Source organism: Phascolarctos cinereus, unplaced genomic scaffold (genome assembly GCF_003287225.1).
Source record: "Phascolarctos cinereus isolate Bilbo 61053 unplaced genomic scaffold, phaCin_HiC Scaffold_5;HRSCAF=322, whole genome shotgun sequence".
NCBI classification, from domain to species: domain Eukaryota; kingdom Metazoa; phylum Chordata; class Mammalia; order Diprotodontia; family Phascolarctidae; genus Phascolarctos; species Phascolarctos cinereus.
The window spans coordinates 73,039,237-73,063,001 of record NW_027555958.1 but is presented as its reverse complement, the minus strand read 5'-3'; the positions used below and the strand labels follow the sequence as shown (position 1 = coordinate 73,063,001).

The 23,765-nt window shown below is 35.9% G+C and overlaps 1 protein-coding gene across 2 annotated transcripts in view; it reads right to left on the bottom strand.

Annotated features, from left to right (window-relative positions):
- DPYD (dihydropyrimidine dehydrogenase) overlaps positions 1 to 23,765 on the bottom strand; it is a 1,011,926-nt gene that overhangs the window by 358,039 nt on the left and 630,122 nt on the right. For both annotated transcript variants that reach the window (XM_020999593.2, XM_078155001.1), the window contains exon 15: positions 8,586 to 8,654. In XM_020999593.2, the coding sequence (XP_020855252.1) occupies positions 8,586 to 8,654 (69 nt within the window). The remainder of the gene's footprint in view (positions 1 to 8,585; positions 8,655 to 23,765) is intronic.

The following is a 23,765-nucleotide window of genomic DNA, read 5'->3' as shown; positions in this document are numbered from 1 at the left end:
TGAAGGCAAACAGTATATGTGTAACAGTAATGCTTTACATTTATTCTGTAGATAGAGACACGTAGGTGCCATAGTGGATAAGGCACTGGTCCTGAAGTCAGGAAGACCTGAGTCTAAATCCAGTCTCAGACGCTTATTAGCTGTGTGACCATGGGCAAGTCATTTAATCTTTGTTTGCCTCAGTATCCTCAACTGTAAAATGAAGATATTAACAGCACCTACTGGTAAAAAGAACACTCATATGGATAGAATCATGACTTCCTAAAATGTAGGACTGAGATAGGTAAGAAGTAGGACTGAGTAATCCACTTGTTATATTTGATTTAAAAAGACAGTATTTCACTAATATCATATCAAAAGCAGTTTTTTTCCCATTCATTCTGGTAAGGGGTGTGTGTGTGTGTGTGTGTGTGTGTGTGTGTATGTACATGCATGTATGAAGCTTTAATTTTTTGTTTATTCAAGTGAATGATATGCTACTGAAAAGTGAACTACAGAAATATTGAGATTTTTATATAGTATATACATACATATTTATACATATACACATGTATATATACAACTACATATTTGTGTGTGTATATATACACATGCATACAAAGGAAAATAAAGGAGCTGAAAAAATCAGTTTCACCATATTGCCAAAGGTCATAAAAAGTCATTTAACTGGATCCTTGGTTGTACTGCTTTGCATTTCTCACAATGAAAACAAAGGCAAAGACCACTATGAAGATAACTGTAGCATATATGTCAACCCCTATTGCACAATATGAAATAGAGAAATTCTACCAAAAAAAAACCTGACAAGATACTTGAAACTAAAGAAATTTGCCTCAAGATATTTGGAGATTTCAATGTGGTGGTGGACATGGTGGAGGATGGTGAAAGCATGTTGGAAAATTGGGTTAGAGATATAGGAAAGGAAGTAGCTATGAGTCAAAGGACAACAATAAATAGATGTGAAATGGAACAGATAGACATGCCAGTGTTTCCATGATGATTTAGTCTCATCTATTGTGGAGCCACCAGATTTGTACTCCAAATGATAACATACTAACTCAAAACCTCATGAGTATTTACATGAAAACGTGCTTCAAGAAGAGCTGATGAGAGGGTTGGTCATTGTGAGCACCAAGCATCATATCAGAAAATAAAACTGGCTTTATCTGAACTAATTGTTAAGTCCAGAATTAGCAGTCATTTTAAAAGGAGCTGTCTTTGTGCCGTCAGATCATTGACTTGTTAGACCAAAGGTCAAAATCAATACCAAATTAGAGAAAAGGATAAAGATGAGAAGACACCTCGCACAATTATAGGAGCACCAATCTGACCTGGTTAAACAAGCTGTCAGCTCTGAAAAACGGGACATGAACAACAAACGACTGATTATCCCATCACAAGGTTGAGGAAGCCCAGAAACCAGCTCAGCCAGCAAACATTTGTTCTTGCCAAGTGGAGAGAAAGCCATGGTAGCCAAGGATAACACCAGTTTGGAGAATAATCTCAATTGAGAATTTCACAGGGGAGGCTAGAAGAAGAATAAAAATAGTGCCAGTTAACAAAACAGCCCAAAGCAGTGGAGCCCGAAGACATTAGGCCCTTACAAGCCAGGTCACAAGCCAGGAGCATTTGTAGCTATGAGTCAAAGGACAACAATAAATCAATGTGAAATGGAACAGATAGACATGCCAGGGTTTCCATGATGATTTAGTCTCATCTATTGTGGAGCCACCAGATTTGTACTTCACCACTTTAGTAGGGGTTGACAATTGTATTTAAGAAGTTGAAGTCAAGAGAGCAGCTGGACCTGAGCAAATGCATATATGATAAATATATCATGGAGGTATGTGGAATAGTGCCAAATATAGATGTGCTAGTAAATGTTTAACAGCTAGCCTTCCAAAAAATGTACACACAGTGTACTTTTGAGTTTATTCTTCATCATTAACACTTTCTTAAATCTATAAAATCAACAAAACAATAAATCAAGCACTGGTTTGTAGCTTTCATCAACTTTCAATATGTAAATGCTCAAACTGAAAATATAATAATCAGCTCTTCCAAGCTGGTTCAAGATGGCTACAACACAATCCTGGCATTAAAGGCACTAATGGAGTAATGTTTAAGATTTCAAAGAGGAAAATATTTCAAAGACATGGAAAAAGTTATAGGTGGTACTGTTACATCACCCTTCAAAAAAGGTGAACCAGAAGACATCACTAACTACATGGGTGAGACTACTTTCTTACCTCTCTAAAGTGTTTAGAAGAATGGATTGGACAATGACTGAGCACTAATGGAAATATGAAAAGGGAATAGACAGGCTTTCATTGATGATTTTCTTCAGCAGAAAATATCTTTATAAACTGACTGAGAGACTCTAAGATATCCTCAGAACTATAAGTTTCAAACAAAGTATATTCTCTACATATGTTAAAGTCATACATGATTTGATGAAACACACGGCTACTGAGGTAACTCTATTCAGCAGTTCCCTGAGTGTTAACATCAAGTAAGGCAGTAGAAAGAGAAAACTGTGTTCATCAAAGGTATCTATCAGCCCATTTTATACCATGTCTTAAAATGAAAAGGTTCTAGAAATGTTTCTGTTCACAGATATGATTTTGCTGTATTCACTGATCGCCGGAAGAGTAGAAGATAAATTCTAGAAGATACATGTTTAGTCTAGTACTCTTTATTAACCCCCCCCCCAAACTGGCGTATAAAACCCCATCTAACCCAGATTATTGTCTGCAGTTGGAGAGACAGATTACTGAATTATTGAGACATTTTAAATGGATGGTGAACAGGGCTCAGAATTGGGAAGGAGGAGATCAAGTTTGATTGTAGTTGTATAGTGCTATTAATGATTGTACACTTCTCCTTGATGTAGAGACCATCTTTTATAACACTGATATTCTCCCATTTTATATCATAGAATCATAAACTCATAAAAAGCAAAATTGTAAACAAATCAAAAAGTGAAATATAGATGTCTGTTGTGTCTAAGAAGGCTGAAGGATATTACCAGCACATAATAGTTTGGTGAAAAGGGTAATGAACTTAGAATGTAAGTACCTGGGTTTAGATACTAAATATCAACCCTGGATAAGACACTTAAGCTCTCCAGAGCTCAGTTTCCTTATCTATAGAAATAAAGACTCTTCCAGTGTTAGATCCAACATCACGAAATATGAGTACTGGCATGTAACATATCCTGAATGACTTGTATGGTTAGAAAAGAAACTGGGATGGTCATGTAATAAAAGCAAATAATTATAGACACATAGTCATAGTGATTGTAGAACACTGTTATATAATCATTCTCAAAATATTAAAAGAATCAGAGGAAGATTCCCACCATGTTGGGTTGCATTTACATGGAATATTTAAGGAAAGACTGGGTCAAGGATTTCAAAGGATGAGAAGGTATGACTGACTTGCAAACTCTACCAACAGAAACAATATCCACATCAATAGAACATAAGTCCACTGAAGCAATGAAATAAATACAGTAATTTTCCTTGCAATGAGATCTGTTTTAATGGGATTGTGATTTAGGAAATAGATATCAATTTACAAGTGTTGAATGAATTTTACCAAGTACAGAAGATAATGTAAGAGAAATATGAAAGAGTTACAGTCCTATAGAATAGCTTAAGAATACCCTTTGATCCAATGATACCACTACTGGCTTCGTGTCCCGGGAAGGTCAAAGCCAGAAGAGAAGTCAGAGGTATAAAATGTTTATAGCAGAACTTTTTGTATAACAAAGAACTAGAAACAATGTGGGTTGCCATGTGGACCAAAAATGTGGACCCCCATCAGTTGGGGACAGAACAAATTGTAGAATAAGAATGGAATGATGAGATATTGTTCAACATGAGACAGGACAGATATGAAGAATTCCAAGAAATTTGTGAAGACTCATGTGAATCGATAAGAAATGTGGTATGGAAGATAAAGTAATTAGCATGGAGTCAGGAAGATTTAAGTCCAAATTCAGCCTCAGACACTTATTAGCTGTGTGACCCTCAACTGTAAGATGGGGATAATAATAGAACCTACCTCACAAGGTTATTGTGAGGATGAAATAAGATACTATTTGTAAAGCATTTGACAAACTTTAAGGCACTCTATAGTGATATAACTAGCTATGATAATGAAGAAAAGTGAAGCAAGTAGAACCAAGAAAACACTTTAGACAATGCCACATGTAAAGGAAGTTAATAAAAAAGGGCATTAAATGTTTGACCAGTGCAGTTACCAATTTTGACTTCAAAGGACTAGAAATGAAGCATATCTTTCTTCTTTTTGTAAATAGGTAGTAGACCAGGGGTGGGATGAGGTATAAGATAGGAGATACAGTCAATGTTTGGATTTGTTATGCCAAACTGTAATTTTTTTGCTATGGGGAGTCACTGGGAAGTGACAGCAACATTGCAAAGAAAGCATCAGTAAAATTTTAAAATAAATGGAGTGTAAGAAGTTTTGGAGCCTTCAAAATAAGCAAAGGCTGGTAATAAATGCTGAGGATAACAAATAACAATTGTTTTAACTATGTTGAGGGCAAGAAAGTCAAGTGAGATTTAAAAATAATAGGCACAAAATGCAGTTCTATAGGTTATCCCATCATACATATTACCTCATTTGAACTCAGCATAGATGTGTGAAGGAGGCAGATGGGGAAACACTGTAGATAGTTTGTCTAGATTATAATGAAGAGCAAAATGAACAGAACCAAGAGAACATTGTATACAATAACAATATTGTTTTAAGTATGACTTTGAGCAAATAAGCTATTTTGTCTATTATAAACACCCAGATTAACTATAAAGGACATATGAAGAAAGACACTAACTACATGAAGAAAAGAAACTGAAAAACAGAAGTATGTATAGAATAATATTACATATATATACACCTATTTGTGTCTAATGGTAGTTTTCTTTAGGGAGGGACAGGGAGGGAAGAAAAAAAGAAATTTACATAATAATTTTGTTATATATTTGAAAGGAATAGCAAGGTGTGCATAGTAGATATTCAGTTTCATGTACAATCTTTTTTTTTTACTGTACTAAGTTATGGAAATATTTGTTGCATTCTACAAATTAAAAATAAAATAAAAACAAACGAACAAAAAGAGTTGTTGCTCTAGGCAGCTAGGTGGCACTGGAGTGTTGGGCCTGAGTTTGGAAGAACTAAGTTCAAATCCTCAGAGAGTTACTAGCTATGTGGCCTTGGTCAAGTCACTTAACCTGTATGCTCAGCTTCTTCAAGTGTAAAATGGGGATAATAATACCTGTCAGAGTTGTGAGGATAAAATGAGGCAATAATGGTAAAGCCTTGAGCATGGTGGCTGGCATGTAGTAAATAATATATAATTGTTAGCTATTATTCATTTATTCATTTATTTATTATCTGGTTCAATGTCAACATAGCAGAATGTCTCCAGTGTAGTATTCTAAAAAAATCTTCAGTAATTTATTATTTATTTATTGAAGATTTTTATTAATGACTTGGATAAAAGTAGAGATGGTATACTTGTCAAATTTGCAGATAACAAGTTGAAAGGAATAGTTAGTTATCACATTACAAAAAGATCTTGACAGAAAGAGGAGTCAACAAACTACAGCCAGAAGGGGCCGATGAGCTAAGCATAGTTTGTGCATTTTTGAGTAAAGTTTTATTGTATATAAAAATGTAAAAACCTTTCTTAACTCGTCTAATACAAAAAACAGGCAATGGGATGGACTTGACCTTCATTCTATAGTTTGCTTACCCCATATGCTAGAGTATTGGGTTGATCTGTCTGATAAGATGAAATTCAATAAAGGTAAATGTAAAATCTTACACATGGGTAAAACAAAATAAACAAACAAACAAAAAATTGGGGCAGCTAGGTGATACAGTAGAGTGTCAGGCCTTGAGTTAGGAAGACTCATCTTCTTGAGTTCAAATCTAGCCTCAGACACTTACTAGCTGTGTGACCTTGGGTACATCACTTAACCCTATTTGCCTCACTTTCTTCACTTGTAAAATGAGCTGAAGAAGAAAATGGCCAACCACTCTAATATCTTTGCCAAGAAAACCCAAAATGAAGTCAAGAAGAGTTGGACGTAACTAAAAAACAACTCAAGAACAACCAAAACAAAATTCAGCTTCACAAGCATAAGACTGGAAAAGCAGAAGGGGACAGATATGGAAAGATCAGAGGCTTTTAGTGGACTATAACTTCAATATGAATCTGCAGTGTAGTGTGGCAGCCAAAACGTGCATGCAATCTCAGAATGAGTAAGAGAGGCATAGCTTACAATAGTTGGGAGGTGACAGCCCCACTCCACTCTGCCTCATTGGTCCTCACCTGGAATATTGTGCTTAGGTCTAGACCCCATAGTTTAAGAAGAACATGAATAAATGTAAAAGAACTGAGAGATGTTTAGCCTAAAGCAGGAGAAGAACCAGACTTTTTTTTTCCCCCATTTGGCCCCAGAGGACTGAAAGAAAAGCAAAGGATAGAAGATGTAAAGAGGCAACTGCAGATTCAGTTTCAGGAAAAAAAACCCCTCAAAACTGGAGTTGTCCCAAAGTAGAATGGATTGACTTGGGAACTGCTGGGGTCCCCCTCATTGGCAGTTTTTAAACAGCCTGATGGACCACTTGCTGACCATGTTACAGGCAGGCTTTCTTTCATATAGAGAATTGTACTAGGGTTGCACAGAGGTGTGTAGCTTTTAATTCTCAAGTTTTGTGATTGTATAAAACCAATACCATTATTACAAAGTTGTATTTTAGGAAAATGAGGCAGATAAAAAGTAATCTGTGAAAAGTTACGTGGCTAATAAGTGCCAGAGGTGAGATATGAACAAATGATAAACCAGCATGGATAGATTGTATGTGAAATACAGCGCTGGAAGGAACACATTGATTAGATTGTGGATGCATTTGATTATATGGGTATTTGTTAAGAAAACTATCCTAATAATTAAAGTTGTCCCAATCTGAAATCGTCCTTCTCAGAGTTCTCTTCAATGGACATCAATAGGTGGAAATTAGATGACTATTTGGAAGCATTGTTGCAGAGGGGGTTCCTGCTCAGATATGAGTTGGACAAGATGGTTCCCCAGATTATTCCCATCTCTGAAGCTCCTTGACTTGTGATTATTAGCACTGGGGATTAATGAAACTATTTCAATTTGCTGCTTTGAATGGAGATGTGGGGGACCACAGACTATATCATCCTTTATGATAAAACATGGACAGGTCTATATTTTAAGTTGATAGAGTTAAATGTTTTGGTACCAAGTCCCTTTACAGACTGACATTTCTGATGAATTAACTGATCTTTGCTTTGGTGGTTCAGGGACCTAGGGAACTTAGAAAGTCTTTTTATAATGAATAGAATTCTAAAATGTGGTACTGAATAAAATAGCAATTAAAAGGATTTGAGAATGTGAGAATTACTTACATATAAGAGTTAGTATGCTCAATACATGAAAGTTCTGGTTTTCCAAATGCTAATGTAAATACAATTGCTTCCTAAATTGATACCCATTACTGGAGAAAATTATTTTTAAGGATTTTATTCTTAGCAAACAGCAAGAGGACAAAGTAGCATGATAAAGCCATTCATCATAGTCAGCTTAAAATTGGCATAGCTCATGTCAAGCATAGATTTTGTAGATTTCATGGTCAATTAGGTAAATACATGTATAAAATGGACCTAGTACTGAAGACCATAAAGCCCATTACTGATAATGCTTAATTTCATTCCTCTAATTCCCAGAAGTAATTTTTTTCCCCCTTCACAGATTTGAGATGTCCAGATAAAATAAAACTTATTTAGAGCATCATAACGAGCTTTGGAACACCCTGGGAACAAAACCAACTAATTAATAAGTGCTGTCAGATATGATACCCCATTTATCAAAAATATGTTTTTAAAAATTCTATTTAATTGCTGACTAAAGTATCTTTCATGACTGATAGACATATTTTAAAAAGGTATTTTTTTCCCATTTGAAATATAAATTTGAGCTAGTTTGGATTTGTGTAAGATTTTATCTATTTTATAGGAAACTTGCTGAATAGTGTTATATATTGTAGCTTTCTGTTCTATCATTTTATGCAAGTTTTGTATTAAAACAAGAATAGTATTAAATGAACTTTTTATACTTTAAATATTCAAGAGTTCTTTATCCAAAAATTTCTTCTCATGCTGTCAAACTAGTTTGCCTGAAGGCAAGTTAAGATCAAGTTAGACTCTCAAAGGTAGAATTAAATTTTATCATGGCATCCATCACAATATACAGTTTGCTTAATATGCAAATAAAAAGTATACAGATTCAGAGAATAAAGGATTTTTAGGCAGTGTATAAAATCCAAGGAACCACTTTTAAATTTACATTTTTATCATTTTAATGAAAACATGGGATAAATAAATTATAATGGACAAGATTCAACTTCCCATTTTTCAATTAGATTTTACCTCCATTGTTGATTCTTTTAATAGCCGTTCTTTATTTAAAACTAATAAAAAAAAACAGGACAAGAGAAATAAAGAAATATATTAAGGAAAGCATTACCTCAGCCATTTTGGAAAGTTCAGTCCAGTCATTTTTGTTGTAAGTACACATGAGGCTAGCAATCACAATCTATAAAGAAAAAAAGAAAGAAAGAAAATGAGTCCCATCTAGCTAACCATTTGCCTAGGAATATGTCAATATGTGTGTGTGTGTGTATGTATGTGTGTGTGTGTGTATAGATATTACACATATGTATACACACATGCACAAAATACACATACACACATATATCTGCTCACAAAATAGAATCTGTTATGAAATAATTTTCAGTGTTATGTAAGTTTAAAATCATTAAGGTCCAAATGTTTTAAATTATGAAAAAGAAAATCCCAGCAAAGTAGTCATAGTGTCTCCTTCTATATTAATTTAATATGCTATAGTTAAAAGGTATACATACTTATACATATACATTTATAATATATGTACATATGTGTATACCTAGACCCATGAAGTCATTGGTTTAGGAAACTCCTGGTGTGGTAATTCCCTCACTGTTGAGAACCTGCAACTCATCTGCATTCTAGAGTTGCCTGGGGCATAGAGAGGTTAGAATGATTTGTCCATGTTGCCAAATACTTAACCTATGTCAGAGGCAGGACTTGCACCCAGTTCTTTCTGATTTCTAGGCTGACCTGCTTACTCTACCACCCAGAAGACTTCTGGTTTCTTAGGGGAACACTAGCCATCCCCACGACAGGTTGTCATGGGATTCTGTCCCCAAATGCCTTTCTAGTCACCTGTGTTCTTTCCCCTTCTTTGGACCTTCCATTGCTAGAATTTTATATTTTTCCACCTTGTTCACTGGGATCTACCTGCTTGTAACTTCAGATGTCAAAAAGTAATCAGAGGCAATTCCTTATAAAACACGTAATACTCTAAAATTACTCAACAAACCTTCTGTTTGGGACTGAATCCTGACATCCACCATTTACCAGACAGGAGTGGCAATTGTCTGGTATAACCAGGGGGCTGAGTCATGGAATCCGCTTCTGCTGGGTCACTTATTTCCCTCCTTTTCCTGCTGTGGACTCACCCAGCCCCAGATGGCCCCTTGTTGTCTAAGTAACAGATTTACTTGGTTTCTTTAGAAAACCAGTCGGATGCTTGTCTCTCCACAGCGGTCCTGGTGTTTCTTGGCATGTGTGTATGTGTGAATATGTGAATGCATGTAGATATGAATGTAAATAAGTATATACATGCACATGTATGTGTAGACAGCATGGTGTAGTGAATAGAGAGTTGGTTTCACAAATAGATTTAGGTTTGTCTTCATGAAACTAGCAAGTTATTTGGACTTTCAATGTGCCTAGGGAACCCTCTAAGACAAATTAAAAACAAAAACCAGTTCAGATATGCATAGCAGAAAGGAATTTCTTCACCCAGGGTTCTAACATCAGTGAAATCACAGTCCAGAAAATAAATGAATGAATAGCTAAATAAATATGAGTATAAATATATAGATAGACATAGATCAGAAATGTCACTGAAAGGTCAATGAAGTGCCTTCCAACTCCAAATTCTATGATTCCAAAGAGTTCAACTTTACTCCTCATAAATACCTGGTATGTACAAGGCACTATAAAATCTCTATCTGTCCATCTGTGTCTCCTTACTTTATAGGCCCCTACCATTAAGTGGCTGTGTATAGCATCTTTTAGTCTATAGGGACATGTAAATGTAGCTGCAGCCTGACTGGATAAGTATAGTGCCTGGCACATACCAGGTACTTAATAAATGTTTATTGACTGACTGACTGGGATGAGCTTGACTTTAGAGTATTCAAATGCCCATATAAGCTCCACTGAGAAAGTAATGCAGACACCAAATTAACAGAATGAAAGAACATTGTATAATCATTAAATACATATGGAAGGCACTTAGTGTGCAATGAGGTCCAAAAAACCCAGTCTTATAAAGAATTTTACTTAATGGTGAAAAAACTTATAAAAAAGCAAAATATAATTTTAAATTTCATCTTGGTAAATATATACATATAACTTTTTAAAATGTGAATGTTGAATCATAGATGCTTGGAGCTAGAAGGGCCTTAGAGACTAGCTAACCCAACCCCCTCAAAAGCTTATAATAGCAAACTCTGTATTTATGGGAAAGAATTATTTTAAAAATCATATACTATAGGAAAATGCCAACGAGAATGTCGTTTTACAAGTTAGCTTCTCCCTTCTGAAAATCATTGGGGAAAATGAAAATATAAACCTTTGCTCAATAAAAAAAAGAGAAAGAAAAATGTACTTTCCTTGAAAATTAATAAATAAATTAAATAATTTCAAATTATCCAAATTACAGGTCAAATATTATTGTCCTTATGGAAAAGACCATTATATTAGTTATTTACACTAACTATAATCTAGTTTCCTTGGACCAAATTAGGGTGGCAAGGGAATGTGCAAGTTGTCTTTCTCAAATTCCAATATAATTTAAGGAAACTAAGCCAGAAATAGACTCTGACAATAGCATTTTACATTCTGTAGCCATACTGTGAACTGCATTGGAAATCCAGACGACAATTCAACTTCAAGACAAACTAAATTTTTTAGCAGGGAAAAGCTGCAAAGTGACAAAGGTGAACAACTGTAAGTTACAAATAGCTGAGTTAGGTTTTGTCAGACAATTTAACAAAATCACTCCCAGCTCTATTGGGATTATGTGAAGAAGTATGAATAGCTTGAGATATGTGATGTTTCAAAGGACTGTTAATTAAGAAAACATGTTTATTAAATATTAATTAACTTTATGCTATTCAAATGTTAAATTAATTTTCTGCCTGGAACATAAAGGGCACTGTCAACAATGGCACTTGAGCAAAGTTACTGCAATATCGCTAAAATGTACACATTAAAAGTAATCATAATAGACTCTTTAAAGTTGTATTAACTCACAGTGCTTCTTTTAAGGTTTTAAATGATGACATTATCATCTTCTAAATCACATTTTTACATTCCTTAAAAAGTGACCTTTTCTTTAGAGTCTACAAATCATTTTCTATAGCTCCAAAGTACACATGTGTACATTAAGTCTTATCCTATTGCTTTCCATGAAAGAGAGGAGCTGTGTTCCTGAAAAAAATGCTGGGCCTCAAGGTGTAATGAGCTAATCATAAAAAATGCAGAGACATCGAGAGATGTAAACAATAGTAAAGGTCAATAGACATGAAGAAGAGTTGTTGTATTCATTGCCAGAAGGAATAAAGAGCTTAAAGAACAGAAGAAAAGTCATGAGTAATACATGTACCATACCAACCAAACTAAAGTTCCAAGTTCCAAGAAAAACTATATTTCCAAGGGCTGCAGAAAGGAAGACGGATGGATAGAAGGATGAGGCAGTTACACCTCCAAGATCCATTCTCTTCTCAGGAAGCCAAAGTCTTCACCTTGTAATTGGTTACAATCCAAGTTCTTTCAAATTGCCTCAAACAATAAAATGTTGGAGGCATAAAATATGATTGGCAATACAAAAGTAGCACATTCTCTGAAAAAGGGCTTAACATACATTCACATTCCTTTTTTCTTGCTCCATGGGAAAATACAAAATGTGATGTTCCACTGGATGGTCTTTTTCAGGAATTGCTTGAACTTGATGGATTGTGAAGACATTTCCAGCCCCAAGATTCTATTCTGGTCATGCATTCTCATTCTACCCATAGACATTGCTTTTTTTCTGACCACCATGTGAGTGCTTGCCCTGTGTGAGTTCTTCATAAAACAGTCTTTTTGGTGAGTGTACATTTGGCATTCAAACAAGGTGGCCAACCCATCAGAGTCAGAAAAAGTGATACAAGAACACTCTCAAGGTCTCTCTTGAGAACTTTGGAATTGATTGTGTGACATGGGAGACACTGATACAGGACCGCCCCCGCAAGGTGTGCCCTCATCAGAGAAGGTGCTGTGCTCTATGAGCAAATCAGAATTGAAGTAGCTCAAAAGAAACATGAGATGCACCAATTTAGAGAATCCACCCCAAATGTTCACATGGATTATTTCTGCTGGACCTGTGGTAGAGCATTCCTAGCTCACATTGTTCTGATCAGCCACAGTTGGAAACACTGTAATTTTACTCTAACATAGTGATGTCATTTAGGTCCTCTTTGAGAACAAAGGACAACAACCAGACGAGAACCCCTACATAAGTGTCACTAAGTCAGAAAATGAAAAAAATAGCAGAGACTATATAAGTTTTCTTTCATGACCAAAACACAGTCTGTGACCTTTGGAATACTACTCTTACCATTTGTACATCCTGGAGAAAGGGGCTAAACTGGATATTCTACAGAAGACTGGTGACACGCTGGCATATAGGTAACAGCAGGGCAAGGAGGGCTAGGACGGGAGTCTGGATCGGTAGCAAAAGCCTTGCAATTACCATAAACTGGCTACCAAGAGGCTCAGTTTCAAACAGAGTAGGGTACAGAGCCAAAAGGATCAACTGGAAATGATAAATCAGAATGGCAAGAAGCTGAGCTCCAAAAAATTCAGCTAAAGAAGGAAGGATGGGGACTCAGCTTCTACAGGACTTAGAAGATAGGATTTGGACTCTGTTGAAACAGGAATTCGACCTGCCCAGCACATGTTAAGTACCTACTATACGCCAGGCACTAACTATACTAGGCACTGACAAAAAGACAAAAAAGATAAAACCAATAGAGACAGCAAAAAGATAAAAACCTAAGACAAAAAATAAAAATGCCCTTCCCTCAAAGACTTCTCATTCTACTGAGGGGATCCAACTTGATGTAGGCTCTGTTTGCCTGGATTGCCATTCAACTCTCATCTGAGCTGGGTCATACAAAAGTCATAGGTTTTACAAGCTCCTTATTTTATAGACAGAAAAACTGAGGCCCAAGTAAAGAATGCGATTTAACATGGTAAGTTATGAGGCAGACCTAGGTCTCTCTTGAGGCAGTTAGGTGGCATAGCAGATAGAGTTCCAGGCCTGGAGTCAGGAGTTCAAATCTACCCTCAGACACTTAGTAGCTGTGTAACTATGGGCAAGTCACTTTATCTGTTTGCCTCAGTTTCCTCATTTGTAAAATGAGCTGTAAAAGTAAATGGCAAACCACTCCAGTATCTTTGCTAAGAAAACCCCAAATGAGGTCACAAAGATTTGGAAATGACTGAAAAATGACTGAACAATGACAAGAAAAAAAATAGGTCTCACATAGTATCATCTAACTTTAGGTCAGGTGTTGTTTACATTCTTCCATTCTGCATTTCCATATAATTGGAATTATGAGGAAAGTTTTGTTTCCTATTTAATATCTATCTGCATGTTTCCTTTTCACTTGAGAAGCTCCAAATTTGTCATCCTTTCCAATTTGGCTCAATCAGTCATACAGCTTATTGATACTCAATAGTGTATATAAAAGAGCTAATTTGAGATGTACTTAGATATGCCTGTTTCATTTAGAAGTTTTAGCACCCAGAGGCAAAGGGAAAGTGTTTATTTAATGAATTACCTCTTCAAATTAATAAAACAAGTAATTAATACTATGTTAGTTGGTAACTTAGGAGTTAAAAACAAAAGAAAAATAATGAAAACACTCAAGTTAATTACCACGGAATAATACACTGGATTAAATATTTAGGGCAATTTCTCCAGAACTATCCATACCACACAGGGGGGCTGTGAAAATTATTGAGTTATTTTCTGTAAAGAGTTTTAAATTCTCAGAAGAAAATTTGATATAAATACAGAGTGTTATTGTTAATTTTACATGAATTTAGTTATTTTGCTCTCATTAACTATGATTATATATTTAATGCACATTCAATCATATACTCCCCCTGAGTAAGTTAGCCAATTTCAGAGTTTCACTATCTCCTTTTCATCACTAGCTTATATATATAGAGAGAGATTTAAGATTTACAAAGTACTTTTTTTACGACACAGTTTTGTGGTAATAAAACAGAGACTCAGAAATGCTAAGTGACTTGCCCAGAGTCAGGTTACATCAAATCAATAGGCACATTAAATAGTGACCATGTGCCAGGTACTGTGCTGAGTACTGGGGAATTTAAAAAGGACATAGTTTCCCCCTTCTAATAGTTTACATTTTAATGGGGTGGGTGGTAGGTAGAGAGAGACAAAAAGTAAATAACTATGAATATAAGGGACATATACAGACTAGATGGAAGGCAACACAGGAAGAGAGGGCATTAGCCCCTGGAGGGCGGGAGGTCACTCTACTTTGATTAAAATCATTAATATCATTAACAAATGAACGTGACTACATTTCATAATAAGAAACTGGCCTCAGACAATGCTTTCAGTTATAAATGCACACCTGGAATGAAGGGTAAAGGTCTTATTTTAATAAATTATCATCTTACATAAGAGGCGTACAAACAAAATGAGAATTTACAAATTTAGCTAAGCTATTGTTCTCTACTGAGGACTACAGTGGTTGATTCTTAGTCATAACACATATATTAAGCTCATTTCCCTCCTCTGTTTTCTTTCTTCTGATTTTTCTGTGGTACATTACATCATTCGCCATATTCTTCTTTCTAAAACTCTAAGAGCCAATGACGTCTATAACATCATATCATACTATGTTCTGTCATCTCTCCTGCTACTCTTTTTCTATTTTCCTAAATGACTTTTCCTTGTCTAATGAGCTAACTATGGAGATTTCCTAAGGTTCAGGCTTTGGCTCTATTTTCTTCTCCCCTGGACAATGTATTCACTCTCAAAACTTCAGTTAACATCAACATATGGATGATCCATCAATCCATTCACCTAATGGTCTTCACTTCATATAAACTAGAGTCCTGTATCTCTCCAATAGCCTATGAAACATTTCCATTGGATAGTCTTGCCACCATATCAGACTAACAGTTGTTCAAACATAGATCCATTTTTGATCCCCAAGTAGCAATAAGAGCAAAATTCATTCATTTTACAAGTCAAGATGGTCAAATGTTTATTCACTTATGTCTAGCCAAATGGGATATCAGCCAGATCTTGTCTATCTTTTCTCCTATTAATCTGATCTTCAACATTACTCAGATCTCAACTTTTAGCAACACTTCTTTTTTTCAAGGATGTCCTTTCAGGCATCTGTTCTATCATTTCAGCCCCAAATGCTTATTTCTAGTAATTTGGAATGTTCAGAACTCCTATTATGCTGCTTTCCCCAGGGATCTTCTTGGGGCAAAACTTCATTCCCTAAATTCTTTCAGGCACCATGCCTATAAATTTGTCCTTTGGAATTCCTCCAACCTCCCCCTAAGTTCTATCCTATTTTCACTGTGAACAATATAGACCAGGTCATCAACACAATCTATCAGTGAATCAACAAGTGTTTTTTAAAAACCAAACGATATCCCCCAAATTTTCTTATGTGCTAGAGATGTAAAGAGAAAAAGAAGCTAGTGCTTGCCCTCAGGGGATTTACATTTTAGAGAGACACAACATGAACATATACAGGTATACATATGGAGGATGCATAGGATGGAGGCACTATGACATGTCAGCTAAATCTTAAAGCAAAACAGGGATTCCAAAAGGTGGAGGTGAGGAGGAAGAAGTTTCCTGGCATAGAGGAGAACTTTCCAATATTGGTAGAGAGGATTCTGGGCAGGGAAATAGTCAATGCAAAGTTATGAATGTGGGAGCATCATGTGTGAGAAACAGCAAGAAGGCCATAACATAGAGGAGAATAATGTTCGAGAAGGTTGGAAAAGTAAGAAGGGGCTATTTTGTGGAAATTTTTAAGGAAAACTAAGGACTTTACATTTTATCCCAAAGGAAATAGGGAGCCAGTGGGATTTACTGAGTATTGACAAGAAATGCCCAGACTTATATTCCAGGAAAATAATTTTGATTAATTGTGTTTAGAATGGATTGAAGAGGGGATGGACTTGAGGCATATAATCTGATTAGGAGGTAATTACAATAATCTAACTGAGAGTGAACTAGGGTTGTGACTATGTGAATAGAAAGAAGGTGACATATGCAAGAGATATAATAAAAATAGAAATGAAAAGATTTAGAAACTGTTGGTATATCTGAGGAGTCTACAATAACACTGAGATTATGGATGACCAGGAGGATGGTGCTGTCCTTAAAAGAAATGGTGAAATTTGGAAGGAGAGTGGGTCTGATGGGAAATATGAGTTCTATTTTCTGCATGGTCAGTTTGAGATAACCTTAGTTGAATGTGCTAAATATTCAAAAGGCCTGTGGTAATGTGGGGCTGGTGGTCAATAGACATACTGGGGTTGGATTTGTAGATCTGGAGATTATCTACATAGAGATGATAATTGGACCCATGGAATCTTGTAAGTTCACCATGTGTGAGAGTAGAGAAAAAAGAAGGCTCAAACTAGAGAGTTTTAGGCTATACCTATCTTTATGGAGTGATGATCCATCAGAGGAGATGAAGGGAGTAGTTACTTAAGTAAAAAGACAACTAAGAAAGAACAATGTCATGAAAACCCAGGGAGAAAGACTCCAGGAGGAAGATGAAAAAGAGCATTAAATGCATCAAATGCTGCAGAGAGGGTAAAGAAGGATGAAGGCTAAGAAAAAAAAAATCATTAGATAAGAGATCATTGATAACTCTGGAGAGAACAGTTTCACTTAAATAATAAATCTGGAAACCATAATGAACAGAATTGAAGACTGTGAGAGGAAAAGGAATAGAATCTATTTATTTATAAAGGTTTTATTTGTTTGTTTTACCAAAAACTTTAGCCAGTAAATGTGAATAGTGAGAAAAAGTACATTCAATACGAAGAAATTTTTAACGTTCATTACTAGAAAGCCCGGGTAGGGATGCAATATCAATTGAAAGGAACCAGGTCTCTATGAATACCAGGAAATGGAGAGATAATGGGGGGAAGAGGTCTAAAATGAAGAGAAGTTATTAATTATGAAACAGGAATTCCAGAGAGCACAGAGTAAGGGATTGGGCAAACCTGGAGTGGGACATCATGGAGCAGAACTATGGTGGTTGAAGATGATAGAAATGTGAGCTAGGTAGTGAGGTGGTTACCTGAATTTCCACAAACAGCCTCGTAGCTGGATTCTGGGTCTCCAAGACTCTTTCTCCTGCAATTCATGCTATGCATATTTTTATCGTTCCTCCACCAACAATTCTACAATTATTCCTCCCTCCTTCCCTTGATTACTTAATGCATTAAGAATAAGCTACTCGGTCTAACTTTCTAGACCCACAATGATATGGCCTTATTCAACTTATCGAAACTGATTCTCCATTATACCAATAAAAATCACTCTATTTCAGGTCCATCCTGCCATAGTTACATACAAAGCTCATCCTTATCTCTAAGCCTCTATCAATGTTGTTTCTTCCAAATGATAGGCTCCATTGTCCATCTTATGTTTTTATTTACCAACTCCCCCATGACAAATTCCCTCACTACTGAAGACCAAATTGATATTTCTTTCTCTGAAGTCCTAAAGCAAATGCCACTGTAGTTGTTTATCACTTATATTACTCTCTATTATTTCATGTGTTTGTTTGTATTTGACTCTTTGGGTAATGTACAACCAACTATGATGTAAGATACTTTCGGTCAAAGACCACAATGTATACCTTTTCTATCTGCCATAGCAATAAGCAATGTGCTTGGCGCACAACGGGTGTTGAATAAATACTTTCTGATTGATACTTGGTAATTGACAGGACTGTACTCCATATGATTTTAATGACTTTAATATTATATTTCTAGCTTAACCATCTATGTTTCATGCGGCAATAAATATAAAAATAATCCCATATAACACTTAAGATCACTCATGCTATGGTTTAAATAGAAGGGTAAGTTAGTGGTTCCACCCAGCTCATCCAGACTTTTCCAGTTGGGAGTCACATTCTGCCCTTCATTTTTGGCTGCCTCATTTTCTATATTTATTATAACAGTGAATTGCTGTTCTTACTACAAGAAAATTCTCTTGGTATAAGAAAAATGGGATAGAGACTATCCCAGTTATAATGGCTAAGTAAAAGATTCTAGGCTAGGAGCTCTTAACCTGAGATTCATGAACTTAAATACATACACACAAAGACACACACATCTATGCATCTCTATACACACATGTATATAGACGCACACATCTATGCATCTCTATACACATATGTATACACACACGCATATATTTGAAAGCTGTATTTCAACATAATAATTTTGCTTTGTAATACTATGTATTTTAAATTAAATATTTAAAAACTTTACTCCTATAAGGGGTTTGTAGGATTAACCAAACTACCAAAAGGTCTATACCACAAAAAAGTTTAAAAATCCCTGAGACAGGCAAACCTGGTTCCCTTGCGGAACTTCTACTGATAAAAGAGAAGGGCACCACTTGAAACAAAACCAAATAAAAATAACATAGCCCCAATACTAGGGCTGCTTTAGGGATAAAGTCCTCCAGGAAGGTGATACATACAAGGCTACTTCCTAGGGTTCCAAACCAGGACTGAGGTCCCAGGTCAGGCCTATAGAAGAAGGTAGGGATTGGCCCCAGAGAGTTTCCTTCCAGACAGCAGCTTCCAGATAGTGGCCAAGGTGGGATCTAGTCTGGCTCACCATTATCCCATCTGGGGTCTATGGTGAAATACAGAACCTAGGATTAGCCACCATGTCCAACAATGTAAAAATAGGACAGATTCTGGTCCATAGCATAAAGACCTAACCCAAGAATGTAAGATGGAGAAATGGGCAAACAAACAAACAAAAATAAGAGCAGGGAAAATAAAGACATTATTCACCTACAAGGAAGAAATAAAACGCCTCAGAAGAAAACAAATACAGGAAGGAAATAAAACATATAGGGCTGTCTTTGCTCCTTTGGAATTTACTGCTGCCTTTCTTGATTGCTACATGCTCTGGCAAAACAAGGCGTTAAAGTTTGTTATGGCCTCAGTTTGATAGCTGCTTCCATGCACCAGCTATATTATATATTACGTTCTATTATGACAGCATATTACATGCTAAATTATTATCGCATCAAGTGATAATAGATTTAGGGCTGGAAGCAACCTCAGAGTTGCTTCATTTTACAGGTGAACAAACTTAAGTCTATTGTTAAGTGACTTGCCCAATGTCAGATAAGTAGAAACCCTTCTAGGCAGGATTTGAACCCAGGTCTTCTAACTGGAGTAGTGCTAGGAATTCTAGAAAGCTTTCTGAGGCACACAGAGATTGAGTGATTTGATAGAGGCCTTGCAGTTAAGAAAGGATTAAAATGAGGTTTTAAAGCCAGATCTTCCTGAATACACCAACCACTACCTCATACTATGCCTCAGGCCAAGAGATTAAGGAAAGAGTTCACATTTAGTAAATGAATTCTGTGCACAGTCTACAAGTCAGATTTCCTCATAGCACGTTTCTTCACTTGAGTTCCAGACTCATAGTCTAGGCATTTGCAATGGAAATACCAAGAGGACCTTTTTTCAAAGTGATCTGAAGCTTTTTGGAACAAACTTTATACAATATAATGGACATGTTGGCATTTGTACTTTATGCATACTATAAAAATAAAACCTGAGTATACAGCAAAGCTCCTGTCAAAATTTCATTACCTGTTAAACAAGGATACTCCAGAGGAGATGAAGCCCAATTAAAATCAAGGCGGTGAAACTCATGTACATTTATAAAAATAAAATAGACTAATATTTGCAATGTACATAAAGGGTATTCCTCATTAAGCTAGCTGAAAAGTGTCTAAAGTGTTTATGAGATATATTAGCTACAGGACAATATGTGCATTTGAATAACCCATGTATTAGCACTTCTGCTTAAAAGGAGATTCTCAAGATCTTCCTCATAATTTTATTCTTTTCATCTCCATTTACAATAATGTATTGAAAGCTGGAAATTTAAACGTTTCCTCCCCTTGAACATTGGCTTGCTCTCATGAATGAGCAGACTCGGATGTCAATGTTTTCCAAAAACAACAAGGAGGTGCTTGTTTTGCAAAAAATTCCCTCCCCCTTCCCACACATAATGACATGATCTTTGAAACTTGCAAAACAAACAGGAGAAAAGTAGCCTTTTCAGATGAGGCAATTGTATAGCTGGATATATAGTCATTTCAATTTAGATTAGGATGTACATTTCCTTCTACTTCACGGGATAAAATTATTTGAATTATAGGATTCTAGATTTAGAATTGGAAGGAACCATCCCCTAACTAGAAAGATGAAAAAAACTGAGGTCTTAAGAGGAAAATGCCTGAGGTCACAGTGGCAATCCCTGGATTTCATCACAGATCCTGGAATATCAAAGCCACTCACTCTTTTCATAGGAAAGCTGGGTTAGAAAAAGTGAATATCTATGTATGTACATGTATACATATGTATCTGCATATATAAACACACACACACATATATTATATACGTACATATATATGTAATATGTGTGTGTGTGTGTGTGTATGTGTGTGTGTATTTCCCAGGAATTCACTGGAAATCTCTATGCAAAGCCAGAATGACCAATGACACATTTGCAATAGAAGGGATTCTTTCTCAGGTGTTAGTTGCACTAGGTGGTCTAGAGTCAGCCATGACATAGCAGATATAACGATGGAACTAAAGGCAGAAGAGTTGGATTCAAATTCCACTTCCAAAGCTTATTAGCTCGGCAATTATGGATAAATCACTTCTTTGAGCCTCAGTTTCTCCATCTGTAAAATGAGGATAATAATAACTATTGCCTACTGCAGGGTCATTGTACGGACCAGATGACAATGCATATGAAGCACTTCGTACATTTAAAGTGCTACATAAAGGTCTACTGGTAAGGCCACTGAGATAATTTCATTAATAATGTGGGGATTCTGTGAACTCTTTTTCCATAGTAATAGAAACTTCCAAATAGGGCTTAATTTCCTAGGAAAGATAGCAGGCTACAATCTGGATCCATCTTTTCAAACTCTACTCTTTATGAATAGAATTTTTAAAAATAGCATAATATGATTCATAACTGCTGAGAGCAAGATGGAGAACTTCCTGTTGAAGAATGTCCTTCTTGGAGATGAACTATATAAACTCTAGAGCAGAACCTTTTGAATTATTTACAAATGCTGCCAACGGATGTCATTCAACCAAAGGGGAAAAAAAAGTGTTCCCCAAAGAAGACTTGGTAGGATCCAGTAAAAGCCTGTACTAAAGATTTCCTCTCAGATGCAGCCCACGTTCTCAAATGTCTCATAAATTCTTCTAATGCACTTTCCCATGCACGATCATGAATACCTATTCAATGAAAGGTTTACCATATGCTGTGTTTTTCAGCTACTGCGAACAAAGGGCAAATGGTCCCTGGCCTTGTAAATTTGAAACAAAAAGTACAAAAGCAAAACAAAACAAAACAAAAAACTCCCTTGTAATTTTATAAAAGAAAAGAATGAATGCAGATCATAGAGGCTGAGGGGAAGCTTGTTTTGGCACCATGCTGTTCTTTCCTGAGACAAAAAAATATATTCAATGAAGGAGAGACAAGAGAAAAAGGAGATAAAAATGTGGAGGACCTAATGGGTCACCCAATCCATCCCCTCGCTAGTAAAGAATTGTGCACTACAATGCAGCTTTTAGTATTTTGTTCCATCTATTTTTAGAGTGATGGGGCTTTTGCCATTTCTTTAGGGAGAATTCACATTGTAAGTCACTGTTAGGACATTTTTCCTTATTTCTAATCTAAGCTACTCTTAGTTATACCTCTTGAATCAGCTTAAGCAATCCTTTTTCTTCTTGTCTTCTTTCTATCTCTTATCTAGAATGTTAGTTTTTCTTGGTTATGGTTCAGTAAAGTAGAGAATATTAGCCATATTTTTCTAAAATAGGGGTGGATTGTTCCTCTAGGAATTATGGTTAGGCAAATGTATGCCATTTATGATAAAGTTGTAAGGCCACCAGCCGAAAATCACTGGAGACCAATTAGAGCCATGTTTTAGACACAAGGAAATGTGGCAGATTCTTTTCCTTCACGTAACTATCTACTTCCTAAATTACTGATCTGTTTGAATCAGTCAATAATTGTTCTCAAGAAATTTGAACTTTTAAGAGTTGAAGGGGGAATTCTGAGAGAACCATTTTAGGAAAACCAACCAACACATAGAGCACATCTGAATGCATATGCAATATTCCACACCCATAGTCTTCTACCTTTCCAAGCTGAGAGATTCATTTTTTCATTTTATTCGTGGGGACATCTGGTTATAATCCTGGTTTCATTTTATTATTCTTTCTATTCCTATTGTAATCACTGAGTATATTGTTTTCCTGGTTATGCTTATTTAACTACATATATATCTTCACATATTTCTCTGAATTCTTCATAATCATTTTTCTTAAGACACAATTATATTCAATTATACTATTTGAGTTACAATTTGTTAAGCCATTCATTACTCAGTGGGCACTTACTTTGTCTCCAGGCCTTTGCTACTAGAAAAAAGTGCTATCATGGATATTTTTATATAAATGTGACCTTTCTTTCTGACTTGGGATTCGTTGGGATATATTCCTAGCAGTAGAATCTCTAGGTCAAAGGGTATAATCATTTCAGTCTCCCTTCCACTACTTTTAAGCATAATTCCTATTTGCTTTTAAAATGCTTGTACCAAGTCACATCTACCTACAGCATGATAGTGCACCTATATTTCCTATTCCCTTTAATATTGACTATTTCTATCTTTTGCCATCTTATCTATTGAGTGGTACATTTGATGACTTTTTCTCAGTCTTCATCTTTCTGGATGTCTCTTTACCATTTGACACTGACCTCCCGCATCCTTTCTGCACCCTTCACTTTCATTAAACTATTTTCCTTTGCTTCTTCTACCTATTTGGTCACTCCTTCATCTCTATTTCTGGATAATCATTTATATCACTGCCCCTACCTACAGGTGTCCCCTAAGTCTTTCTCCCAAGGTCCCCCTCTGTTTTCTTGCTGGATAATATCGGTAACTCCTAAAGGTTGATTTATCCTCTCTATTCAGATGACTCCCACATCTACGTATCCCACCCTCATTTCTCTCTTGAGTTCACATCAATCACCTCCTGGATGTGTCCCATTTGCACCTAAACTTGGACATGCCTAACAGAATGTATTGACCTCTTCAACAAACTTACTCCCTTAAATAAACTCCCTATTTTGGTTGAGGATGCCACTCAGGCTCACAATCTCCACTATT